The 13,595-nt window shown below is 43.1% G+C and overlaps 1 protein-coding gene across 6 annotated transcripts in view; it reads left to right on the forward strand.

Annotated features, from left to right (window-relative positions):
- The window catches only part of LOC138569353 (uncharacterized), a 1,814,236-nt gene that overhangs the window by 200,898 nt on the left and 1,599,743 nt on the right, over nt 1-13,595 (forward strand). For all 6 annotated transcript variants that reach the window (XM_069647265.1, XM_069647261.1, XM_069647266.1 and 3 more), the window contains one exon: nt 8,864-8,990. In XM_069647265.1, coding sequence (XP_069503366.1) covers nt 8,864-8,990 — 127 coding nt within the window. The remainder of the gene's footprint in view (nt 1-8,863; nt 8,991-13,595) is intronic.

Raw genomic sequence — 13,595 nt, forward strand, 5'->3', positions numbered from 1 at the left:
GCAGCACAGCAGGGCGCGAACGGGCACCCATATGGGGGCCTTGTAACTCTTATTAAATCTTCTTCAACATGTGAAATTCTCTCTTCATGGGACCTTTTTTTTTTTTTGGCATAGTGGTCACACACATCAACTCTGCGCATTAAATATCTTGATGCTAAACGTCTTTTGGCACACGGGTATGGGCCGGTTGCCATCTGTTTTGGAATCTGTAACGGGCAGTGTGGCGGACTGGCTAAAGGCCACCCCGGCAGGTCAGGGTCTTGTGGTGGGGACCTAAATTCAGACTGTATAGGGGCCCTCGCCCACTTGCACACCTGTCAGATCAAGGAGGGTACAAAAATAAAAAATGGGAGTGATTGGTTGGCCTGTTTTACGAATTTAGGTCTTGCCCCCCTCAATGGAGCCATTTGCTGGAGACATTCCGTATTCATCCACTTGGACGAACGGGAGGAGTTGATCTACAATTGACTGTTTGCTGATTGGGTGTGGATGGAAAGATGTGTGTATTTTGAGGCGCTACCTATGGATATCAGTGATATTAGACCTTTAACTGGTCCACAAGAATTGGTTGCGCTCTATCAGGGTGACTCGCCTCCAGAGTGACGCCGAGTCCATGTTGTCAGTGTTGATCCGCAAGGACTCTGGTGCCTTTTGGTCACTTATAAAATCTAGAGGAAATGGGCCGGTTGGACCTTTGATCATCGCTGTTGGGGAAGCCAAGTGGGTTGAGCACTATGAACTTTTTTGCATCTCCCCTGCATAGGCTTAATGTGAGCAGGATTGGTGCTTTTGTTGAGGATACTAACCTTTTGTTGGAACTTTCAGAGCTTAATTTTGACAGGTAACTAGATGTAGTAACTCTAATGCGCCAGGTCCCAATGGTCTTTCAAATCGCTATTTTAAAACTAACCGTACTTTGTGGGCTGAAATACTACATCTTTTTACGCTCTTTGCTCAAACCCTGCAATTTTCTCCTACTTGGGATAACGCTCATATCATTACAATTTACGAACGAGGGGAAAGAGACAACCTGCAAAACTATAGGCCCATTGCCATCCTCGATGCAGACTCTAAAATCTTCTCCACCGTATTGTTGGAGCACCTGGAAGCATGAGCTAATAGTAACCATCTTTTGGCAAGATGGCAGGCAGGCTTCAGGAAGGGAATGGGGACACGTTTAAAACGGTATGCTGGTTAAATGCATACAGAGTATGGCATGGGAAAGGGGGTACCGACCGGTCTACTTGGCCACAATAGATCTGGCCCCAGCTTTTGATGCAGTGGCTCGAGCTCACCTTTAGGGCAAGTTACAAAATGGGGAATCCATTCGGGACTCCTTAGACTACTTATTGGGCTTCACAAAGAATCTATACAAGTTTGCCTTAGTCATCATGGCAACTTATCCCGCCCAATAATGTTTAGAGGAGTAAGAGAGGGGTGCATGCTGGCCCCCGTCTTTACAACCTATACATGGCAGATATAGGCCCCCTCTTACAAGCATCTGTCCTCTTTGACACTACTCCTATTGGCCTGCAGTGGATTTTGAATGCTTTTAGTACATTTGTCTGTGAGAATGCCTTGAAGGTTAATCCTGCTAAAACCAAAGTAATGGAAATCTCTAATAGGCGCAGGTCTGCACTTTATAAATGGCATACGCAAGACATACCAGTGGAGAGGATAGATTCTTTTATCTATTTGGGTTTCCACATTACAGCTAAACCATCACTCACTCCTATTTGCACATGGCTACACTCCAAAGCGGTAAAACGTGCAACTCAGTTGCAACAAGTGGATGCCAAATTCAGCAAGTTTTCTCTTTTACCTGGTATGAAATGGCACAAAGATAAGATTATCCCAAAATTACTATATGGGTTTGAGATTTACAATCCTGCTTTGGTTGAAGATCTGCTGACTTTGGAAGCCCTTATTTGGCGAAGTGTTGTGCCTTCCGTCGCCTGTCCCCCGTTCAAGTATTAGATACGATGTAGGACTTGTCTCCCTTAAGGCCTGAGCACTGTGGCAATACACTTAATTTTTTAGGAAGACAATTGTCCCGACCCCAGATTCACTCCGGGAGGAGTTTAGTGAGGCATCGGTTGGGAGGAGCCCAGTGCCTTGGCCGAATTAATAGAGCTCGCCCACTTGTCACTGCTGGAGGTTGGCTGTTCAGAGAAAGACCTGATTGACAACCCGGATAGGTGAAAACATTGTTATTTAAGGCTTATTGGGAGCACACAGTAGTGGAATTTTGTGCACCCTGTCGTAAATCATCTGATCTCTGACCATAAAAAACAGGGCTGTTTGGCCCTCTATCTGTCAATTTATGCCACTAGGGTGGCACGCTCTACTTTTCTGAGATTCCGGTTAAATCTAATAAGGACTAGAGAGACCCTTCTGAGATATGGTTTGGCTACGGAAGGTGAGTCGTTTTGCAATTATTGTGTGGTTGGAGAAACAACACGACATCTGCTTTTAGAATGTCCAGCCCTGTTACAAATGTGGATTAAATTCAATAGGATGAGTTGTGAGAGAATTTGATTACTTTGGCATTGCTGCTTGTCTGCTAATGCTACCTCTACCGTTAATGCGTTGGTGGCATTTCTGGACTCTATGGGTCTTGCATGCGCTATAAATGTAAAATAGATGCTGAAATAGTACTTTTAAATTACTTGCTGTGTTTGTTTTATTCTTTTTCTTAAAGATTTATTCTGAAATGTAATGGTTTAAAAAAGTATTATTTTTTTATTTTTTTACTGGTTTTTCTTTTGTCGGCTGAATATATATATTTTTTTTAACAATTTTTATTGGTTTCTACATAAGCACCATACAGTGCAACGCCAAACATGCATTCGCATTATTACTCACAACCATATTTTGTTTTTCTCCCCCCCCTCCTACATGAGCCTACCCCACACTTCTACCCGCCTCAACCTCTTCCATGGGCGTCACCTCATCTTTTGCGCCTGAAGGGTTATCTTCCTCTGAGCTTCCCCGGCCTGACCCAAACAGAGTTGCAACAAAATGTTTCCAGGCTACCATTGTGTCCGCTTCTTCCTCCCCACCTCTGTTTGCAGCCTCGTGCCACACCGCTGTTTCGGCATTCGCCCATTTCTGGAGATCATGCCACCAAGATTCCACTCTCAGCCTTCTATTTGCTTTCCAGCTCATTGCTATTCTACGTTTAGCAAGTATGTACGCTAAATCTTTAAGCTTGCTCACACGTCCGAGTTTACATGGCCTAGGAAACTCCCCTAGCATACCGCCTACAGGGAGTCTATCCAAAATTATCTCTTTCTGCTAAGAGGTGTGCCACGTCCCTCCCAGAATCGCCTTATTTCAGGGCATACCCAAAACAAATGCGCCATTCCTGCGTTCACCTCTCTACATTTTGGGAATGTCTGTGTTCCAGCGGTTTTTAACTTGGCTATCTTCTCAGGGGTCTGTGGGTAACGAACAACTGAATCTGTTGCAGCCTCACATTTCTGGATACGTTTTTGTGGTAACCTTGCGCCCTGAGCCACAGCCCATCTCCCATTAATTCCCCCCCTCCTCCCAAACGCGTCTCGTCTTGATCACCTCCTTCCCGACCCTAGACATCAACAGCTTGTATATCCCAGAGACTTCAGTGCCCCCTTCTGAAACATCACAAAAGGTTTCTATGGCAGCATCGGGTTGTTGAGCCAACACTGTCTTTTTCCACCTACCCTTAATCATATTTATTAACCTAGCATATGTGATGTATTGTCCCAGGTGTAATCCTGTATCCTCCGGCTGAATTAATACTTTGTATTTTTTTTTTTATTTTAAAGGTTAACTTGTTTAACCAATAAAACAAAATAAATTGTACTACAGTGGCCTTCTTTTCCCATTTGTATGGCCTCAAAGCACTTTGTGGTAGGAACGCCCTCTGGGACCGAAGAGGAGTCTTAAGAGGCGTGTGCACATTTGGCCAAGATCATGACTTAGGAGGGCTGGCTAGGCTCCAATAAGCAACCCAAGATTTTGGGCATGTGGACGGGTGTGGAGGGAGGTCATGTCAGATCACTAGTGTTGGAGACTTGATATGTACCCAGCTAGACTGCTAACCTGAAATTTGCTGTAGGCTGTTGTGCTGTGCAACAGGAATATGGTAATAATCAAGGTGGCCAGGAAAGGGTGCATCAGGTCATAGTGCACTAGCAAATGGACACCCTTCTGCCATTGGTGCCTGGAAGAAAGCAGGGACCTGCGAGACGCAAATCAGGACGGTGTGCTTTTGTTTATAACTGGCTTGGTAGACTCCTGCAAGACCTAGTTGACAGCAATAGGTGCCTGTCATTAAAAAAAAGGGTAAGGTAGTTCCTCTGGCGCACCACAGTGAAAAGGCACTACAGTGGCTGCCTTAGGCTTTTCCATCGTGTTGTAGATGCCATAGCGCCTAGGATCTCAACCTTGTTTCGGTGTCCCTCCTGCAGAAACCTTTTTTTGAGTCCATGGCTTCAACAGACTTGCAATCAGTTACACTTTAAATGATTTTCCTAGTGGCAATCCTGTGCACTCGCTTACGCTCCAAATAGCAAGGATTGTAGGCAGTGCCCCAGATAATATTTTGAGGTGAGTATTTTACTCCCTATATTTAAACTTTGTGAGTAAATGTGGTTTCAAGAGTAAAAATGACTTTTCTCCCTTGAAAGAGAGTAAAATATATGAAACATCCAGCCGATGTGTGCAAAAACTGTATGGAAATCATTACCATGCGGTAGCTTTCTGCATTGTGACAGAATACACCTTTCATTATCCTGGAGTTATTACGGATACAACAGTGCAGAGAGGCAAGGACTCCATGCTAAATGCTATACCTAATCTCATGGTCAAAGGGTTATTTATATAGCGCTTTTGCCAAAGCAATCTACATAGAACATATTTATCTCAATTATCACCAAACCGAAGTTGATACTCATTTATGGACCCCGAAAGGATCAAAGGCTGAGTTGGCCTTGCCGGGATTCAAAAACTGCAACCTACAGATCGCGCACAGTTCGCAGCAAAGAGCACTCAACCTTCCGAGCTATCTTATTGGCTAACATCCTTCAGAAGTCGGTAAACTGCGTATCGACTGAGGTATAATAATCGCAGCGCCTAGATGTTGGACGAACCATGTATGAAGCGCTACATAAAGTTAAATACCTATCTGGATTCTCACAGGGACAGGTTTTGCTGAGTTACTATTTCAATTACAAATGTAACTTTCATTTGTTTGTTTTTGAACAGCGCTTGCACTTTCTGGAAAGTCAGGTTTTGGATGTTTTAATTGTAGTCTTGAAGATTTGAGAGGCTGTAACACCTGTGATTGGTGTAATGACAATCACTCGCCCTTGAACAAAGACTCTGCTGACACTGACCATTTATAGTAATGTAGCCCATTGATTGAAAGCTGAATGGATGTAAACTAGACCGTGCATACTCATCATTTTACACACTGCCTTTATAATTGGAGTGTAAAGTAAATTATAAGTGTAAAAATGCTCTGCCTATGCATGAATATGCACAAAGCACAGGAATGTTGCGTTCACTGGGAATTACAAAAGATGAATTCTCAATTGCAACTTGATTTTTCCATCTTATCAATTATACAATCCTAAAATGCTAGGAAAATATGTGCAGTGCTTCTGTTTACTCCATGCACATCTACACACAACACAGCAGAAGCTGAATGTAAAGAAAACATTCCTTTCATCACCGTGAGTTTTTTTTTTTTTAAAAGGCTTCAGAGACATACATTCGGGTTTTAGAGGCTTTGCTACATGGCTTGCAATTACATCAATCTAGATAAAAATCAAAAGAAGCGTACTGTTTCCGTCAAGTAACCTGACCTTTGCTCTGCCCTCTGCTCTAAACTTGTGTGTACATGTACACAGGAAAATAATAAAGCTGTCGTATTTACAAGATTTTCATGAGTTAAAAGGCCTGGTACAACCTTATCTGGAGGCCCGATTGTAGGAGAGACCCTCGTATACTACTCCACAATTAGATGATTGTGCTGAAAATAAGTATAATTTACATATTGATGATATTTCGCTACCTGTCTTTCTTCCTTTTCCAACCAAGAAGGTAGGAAAGAGCCTGCACACTGCACCTTGCTGGGCGAGTAGGCTGATGTTGGAAACTTATTTTGCATTTACTGCAAACCCACTGAGTCAGACAAATGCAGGTTTCACTGTTCATGCTTGGCAGCATTGCACCAAATATGAAGGGTGCTTATGACGACAGGCGCCATTTTACAAAAAGCACTGGTAAATATTTTGTTGAGTCACCTTGGGGTGAGTGCATTTCTTAGTTCGAATATGTAAACGAAGGAACTCGCCCTGCAAGTCTAGTGGTATTTTTAATAATGTGCAAGGCCTGCACTTTGAACATGGCAAGTGCATTAAAATTCCATCTATAACAATTTATAAAATTAGAGGACTTCAAAACAGGGATGGGAAGGGACCAATTGATGATTTTGCAATATCATAGGATGAGACTGGCCTATAAAGCCCGGTGGCCGATGTTCCCAGATGAACCCCCACCACACCCATGCCTGCTGACCCTTGCAACCTGAGCTGGAACCAGTATCTCGGGCCTCTATACGGCCGTGCAGGCTAATACCCCAAGGTTAAGCACACTTAAGTCCTCCTGGGAGATGGACCTGGGTGAAGACATGACAGACAGAGACTGGGAGAGGTACTGTGAAATGACCAAGAAGGTATCTATGAACGCCGGCCTTCGGTTTACACAGTTTAAGATGCTACATAAGCTGCACTATACCCCCCTTAAGGTTGCAAAGTTTACGAACAATGGTCCTGGTACGTGTCCGAAAGGTGGGGTGGATCGGGCTGATTCGATTCATATGTATTGTAGTTGTCCTCATGTGTACGCTTTCTGGGGAGAGGTTGCAAATGTCCTAGAGGAGGTCACTCAAATTCCTGCAGACCTCACACCGTCAAAATATCTATTTGGGGATATTGGTAAGCAATCAGAGATTACAAGGAGGCTCTTTAACATTGCATGCGCAGTGGCAAAGAAGTGCATTTTACAAAAATTGAAGAGTGCACAGGCACCGAGAATATGCCACTTTCTCAAAGAACTGACGTACGTTAACAAATGTGAAGAACACTGTATAATGTCACTCCCGAATCCAAGTAAACCGAAAGACATATGGGCCCAGTTTAGAATATACCTATGCGAGGCGGACTCGACCAGTTGTAGCCCGGTAGGGCTAAGTGACTCCTTAAATCTGTAATGTTGTTTATGCTGTAATACGGCTATACAGTCTGTTGATGTTCCGAATGTATGCTATGTGAATTGTTGTTGCAATGTCATGTACCACAAGCATTAAATAAAGTTTAAAAAAAAAAATTCCATCTATAACGAACAAAGGGCATACGGCATTCAACACAACTGTTTGGAACCTTTGGGGATTCTGCGCCAGGTTACACAGTAACAAAATCCTCTCTAGCCAGATGGATGGTTTTGGGTACGCTAGAGGCCTCCAGGCTCCAAGCCAAATGTCCACTGATGAGGCTCCATGCACAGCTATTAAGTGGGAAATCAACTTCTTGGGCCTACCAGACACATGTCCACCTAAAAGATATCTGTAAGGCGGCCACTTGGGCAAATCTGTACTTTTTTTTTTTTTTTGGTAAACACTTCTCCCTTGACAGTAGCTCAAGGATCGATGCAGATTTAGTACTAGCTCATTTAAGCAATTTTTTTGCAGTTTACCGTCCAACTGTCCTTTTATTCCTGGGGCATGCTTGTGACTCTCCCAAGAGTATTGTGGAAAGCGTACAGAAACGGTACTCAGAGTAATGACACTGGTACTTTTTAAGGCATAACCCCCTTTTCTCCATACACCCTCCCATCTTCCCTGCTAAAAAATATCCATGTCTGACATGATAATGAGACTGCCGGTTGGGCGTGGTGTACAGAGTTGCCACGCAGGGCTTGGGTAGGGTGCACTTCGCCCATGGTTCTTACAGAAATTTGGCAAGCATTGCTGCTTTGCATCACGCTCTGGTCCCGTCCTCCATTCCATGGGATGTCCCAACAGAATGGAGGAAAGTGTACTATTGCTACAGTGAGGGACTTTTCCATATTTTATTACCTTATTGGGCAACCTGGCTAACTTACAAGGGAGGTGAGCATAGCTGAAGGCTGACCTCCTAACGCTTTGGTTAACAACTATGACTAGTGGTTTCTGACAGCGAGTGGGAGGCAGGGTGTAAGGTATGTTTGGAATAGGAGGGAGCCATGGACTGTGGGTAACATAGCCTTAAAAGTAATCTTATCAGTTATATATAATGTGTGATTATCGCACTTGTCCAGCGAAACTTCATCTGGTCAGGATTTTAAGGGTCCATTTCTATTTAATTTTTGAAGGGCAAGGAGTTACTTTTGGAAGATATAAAGGTACATTTAGAGGGCAAATGCCAAAACAAAAAACATTAGGGCTGATGGAACATAGCTTGTTATAAAAGGAAAGGGGGGCTACACCCTGCAGAGGATTGTTTTGTCCGGTCACTGCTTGCAGATTGCCATCTTAAAAATCTAGAATGTATTGTCGATTCTATCAAAAAATTTCAAAATGAGTGAGGTTTAACAGCGAACCTAAATCCCTCTAGACTTCTTGTAAAGGCCCACTAATCTTAAACATGTTTTTTTCAGGGAAGCTAGAATTTAATAATATAGGATACCTACAAAATGCACTTGTGAATGCTTATAGCTAGATTTGCTGTTTTAAAACTTCACCCTGTTCACTTATCTGTAGTAGACTGCAACTAATGGAGTGGGGGAAAGTGGGCATTCTCCAGTTGTAGGTAATTAATGTTTTTCTTTTTCACAGAAAAGTCTCTGGTGGAGGAGAAGAGAACGGAAGAGTTGGTGTTGGATGAGGAACTAGCTATTACTTTCACTAGGAGTGGAAATGTGATGCCGCATGCGCGATATGACTGCATGGCAAATCCATTTGTGTAAGAAATCAAATTTGTATACTAATTGTTTTGGTTTTTTGTACAATGAAAGCAATACTCAATAGGATGCGCAGAAGAGTGGTGGGAAATGCACTTTACCAAAGTAATTGTATTGAGTCCAGTTTAACCATGAACTTTTTTTGAGGGGTTTCTTTGATCATTTTATGAATAGTTAAGAATCTAGTCCAAATTTGTAGGATAGATTTTTCTGTAGAAATTGCAAATTTCTCATGACCAGACTTTCAAAACTCTTCACATATTTTAGAAACCATCTGAAGATTATGAAATGTACAGTTCCAGCAGATTTCTCCTCTAACCATGGAATGTCCAACTCCACAGAAGTATGAAAAACATTCCTGTAGATTTTCACAAATGTTTGTTAAGTTTGGATGGTCTCTAGGTGCCTGCTTTTATGCTCTTGTTTGAGGCTGACAGACTGGAGGCCTATATTCCTGTAGTTATTGCAGCCTGCTCTCCCAAATCCGATATTGGGATGTGGCAGTGAATCAAAAACACTTGCTGCCTGTTTTTTTATGTTTGAACATGACTTAGGGTCCTAGAATAGCATTGATAATTTCCAAATCGACCAAGCATCAGAGAGTTGGGCTTTTGCTGTGTGTTGCCACTGTGTTTTAGCCCCCTTCTTCATTGTACTATCATACAAAGTGTCCAATGTCTATACCAATTTTTATGTGCAATGTCTTTTGGTACCCGTCATGAGGCTGATGCAACATATTCCTAAAACACAATATTAGTTCAACTATTTTGTTTTTTTTCTTCCTTTCAAGGATGGAGGATTGGAGAAATCCTAGAGGAGATTGGGTAAAACATACAAGAAGCCAGGGGGTTCTTAAGTAACAGTGTTAGGATGGTGCAGTGCCAAATCTGGTGCATTGGTCTAGTCTAACCTATTGTCCTGGTTAAATATTAAGTCCACTGAGCGAACGGAGTGGTTTGCCACTTAAAAAAAAAAAGAAATGTCTCTTTCCACATCAATTCCCTGCAGTCCACAATTGTAGTGCCAACCATCTCATGAGGCAAGACATTGTGCTTCCAGTCCCCTTCCCTATGGGTGGAATCTAAAACCTTCATACCGGGGTAAGACCTGAAACTTTTAATCCCATCCCACCCTTACCCAGGGGATGCCTTCAATGTACCTGAGCAGGAGTTTCATCTCTTCCTGCTTGAGTGCTTTTGACACTACAGTGCTCTCCCCCGTTCCCCCTCTCCAAACCCCTCACCCCCTGCCTAGGTTAACTCTGTCCGTGGGGCTCTTTCCCTAGTTTCTAAAATACTCTAGTGCCTGCTTGGGTACAGCTTCAGCAGGTTATCAATACTGTAATCTTTCTGTCCAACTGTTAAATTTACAACTGACCAAAATCGGGCCTAATTTCCCTCAGCATAATAACGCAGCTGCTCCTTCTCCGTAGCTTTGGTTAGCATAACTTTTTTAGTTTACCTGCCTCCTGTTCTCTTCTTGCTACTCGACACCAGCGGTCTGGAAAAAACTGTCCTAACTCCCAAGTCTCTGGCCTCCTACTGCCTTCTTTTATACTGAAGTATGCAATTCAAGTGTCTCAATAAAAACACTAATTGGCTGAGTGCTTTCATCCTTCATTTGGGGATTAGTTGCATACTGGTGACCCAACCTTCTTTGCATCTGTTCCCCTCTCCTTCCGGATAGCATGTATTGCACTTGTAATATGGACTCTGAGGCTCTGCCTTGCAAATATCATGTCCAAATGTAAGATCTGCACATATGTATCTTTACACTATACATCAAAAATATACCAAGATGCATAGCAAACCTGGAATACAATAAGAACAAACATTTCAATGTATAGTCCTAAAATGTGCATTCAATTCAAAACATGCACTCATGCTTACACAGATCATTCTCCCAAGCATCCTCTTAGTACTCTATTTTACATAAAGCAGCTAAAATTAAAATGCCAAGTACGAAAAAGCACACATACGACCGCAACATGCACAATAACACTGTTAATACATGTATAACAATCCAGAGAAAAAGGGTAAGTTAAAATTCCAGCACTGTTGGATTTATAGTGTTTTTAATAATAGGTGAAACCTTAATGGGTATTGCCAACATTTTGTAAACTTAAACATTTTATTGGAAGGACCTGTGATGAATCACAGGACTCAGTCACTTGTCCCCAGGGGGAGCCTTTCCCCTGAGAGGCCAGGGAGGTGAGCCGCTATGCAATACCCTACCCAGGGGTAGAGGCAAGTTGCCTTAATCGGGATACAGATTGGACATTGAAAAAAGAGAGGCTTTTAAGTTTGTGGAAAGAGCGAAGGATCTCAAGAGGTCAAGAATAGAGAGAGGAGGAAATGGGGGGGGGGGGGAAACTGTGCGACTTGATAAAGTTCATCACCAAGAACTATTTTTAAAAATGTGTTATTGACAGATACTGCTAAGGAAGCATCTCACAGGAGAAGGGATTCCTTCTCCTGTGCATTAGTTGTTTTGCTAGTGGCAGGGTCGGGCTAGCTAGGTTTGGACTGCAGACAAACTTTTTTTCTTTTGAACTCACTTAGGACTGACAAACACCTTAGTTAATTTTGTTGGGCAGGGAAAGCCATACTTTAGTGAATGCTAGGCATCTCTTTATTATTTTAAATAACAAGACGTCACACATGGAAGTACTGAGTCTGTCTCCTTCTGACCACCACAGAACCTTTACATTTTTTTATCTTGATTTATTTACCTCACTGATCTGTGTAAATTGCGCACAGAGGAATGAGCGGTTCAAGTCCTTTTTTTTGTTTTGTTTTGTTTTGTTTCGATTAATGCATGTTTTTTTTATTGGAACGTTTGTGTTTCATAAAAGAAATTAAGGGTTATTACATATTAGCCTATCTCCATCTGTACAGTTCAGTTGCATTTAAGATTTGAAACAAGATTAGGAATAAGAATAAACAATCAACATGGCGGTCTATATATTTCGACATTTTGGGAATATCTAGCAGTGGGACAATCGTACACATCCTCCCCATGGACATATCTCTGCATGGTATGTAATTAAAGTAGAGCTTTCAATGCAAGGATATTTTATATCATGGCTCATATGGTTCTTCAGTAGCGCCCCTTGGAATCCCTATGGGCACGTTCCGTTCTGTCATTGCTAGTGTAAGTACAATTGTAGCAGGCCTAGCTCGCCATCACTTCTTTGTTTTGCCTATCTTGCACTTACAACATACCAGCCTTTCGAAGTGGTGATTAGAATTTTCTGCCAGAATGTGTGTTTTTTTATTTAATAAAGGGAGTTTATGGGTTTCTATGGAATCCTCCTGATTTTGTGCTTTCTAACTTATACTTCCATGAAAGATTCTATATGATGCCTAAAAAAAACCTTCTCTTAGCATTTCATATATAATCTTATAACAAGTCTCAGATTCCATCACCCCTGAATGTGATTTGTCTTGCCTTGTTACAGCTTTTCTTTTCATGGTCACAAGCATGCCCTACCATGTTTTTCATACTCGAGCCATAGGTGGATCCCTTGCCTTTGAACAGATCAAAGTAGATTTACGCATGTAGTCCCAGATTCATGCCATGTTTCTACATCTTTTCCAAGCTGGATAGGTGTAGGTGCATATGCAAGAGAAGTACCCTGGACCTTGCCAATGGTGGATAGCAGGGTCTTCCAAAAAGGTTTTTTCTAGGACATGACCACAACAATAAGACCCATTGTTCCACTTGTGCATATCCCCTCCAGCAATTAAGTTTCTTTATTTACTCCTACGTCCCGTCCCCTTTCCTCCATACTTGTGGGACATTCCGTCCTTCGGGACGGGACCGGAGCACTTTTGTTAAAAAGCATCAACATTGAAAAATGTTTGCCCTTCTCTTTTTACGCGGCGTACCGCGCGTGGCCATAACCCCGCCCTCCTGAGCTCTGCCGCGCCCATCGCCCTTCAGTCCTTTTCTCCAAGTGGTCAGGGCTGGACGCACTTGCATCACCAGGATACATTGTTTTCTTGTTCCCCTTGTCCTTCTCTCCTGCTCCAGTTCGGTTGCGTAGTCTTCCGTCTATGCCGGAGCATCTGAGATTTGTGTCCTGTTCTTCATGCGAATGTCGCTTCGCTATGGTGGATCCCCATTCTCTCTGCTTGGAATGTCTCGGCTGGACCATCGCTGGGATTCGTGCTTCTACTGCGATTCCTTTTCTGTCCGGGCACTTCCTGGGGTCTTCTCGGGCTGGGAGGGGCTCGAGCAGCTCTACCACCAGGGTTTCTCCTCCGGTGCCTCGCAGGCCTAATAGGCGTACCAGAGTTTTCTCTGAGCGTTCCCACGATGGGCCTGCCAATACCGGATCACGATCCGAGGTTCACCGGTCAGGTGCTAAACGTCAGCCCAGTACATCTGTGGCTTTGGACACTGGAGTACGCTCCAAGGTCTCTGCTTCTGTAGCTTTCTGTGCCAAGCCACGGCTTGAGGTCCCTCACGAGGGAACTACACATACCGGGTTGAAGCCAGAGGTTCCCCTTCGTGAGGCTAAGGTTTGTACCGACAAAACCGAGAGACCTGTTCCTAAGGTCTTGTCTTTAAGGGTGATCCCTCAGCCTTCCCGCGCTCAAGGA

Source organism: Ambystoma mexicanum, chromosome 2q (genome assembly GCF_040938575.1).
Source record: "Ambystoma mexicanum isolate Mex_15411 chromosome 2q, UKY_AmexF1_1, whole genome shotgun sequence".
NCBI classification, from domain to species: domain Eukaryota; kingdom Metazoa; phylum Chordata; class Amphibia; order Caudata; family Ambystomatidae; genus Ambystoma; species Ambystoma mexicanum.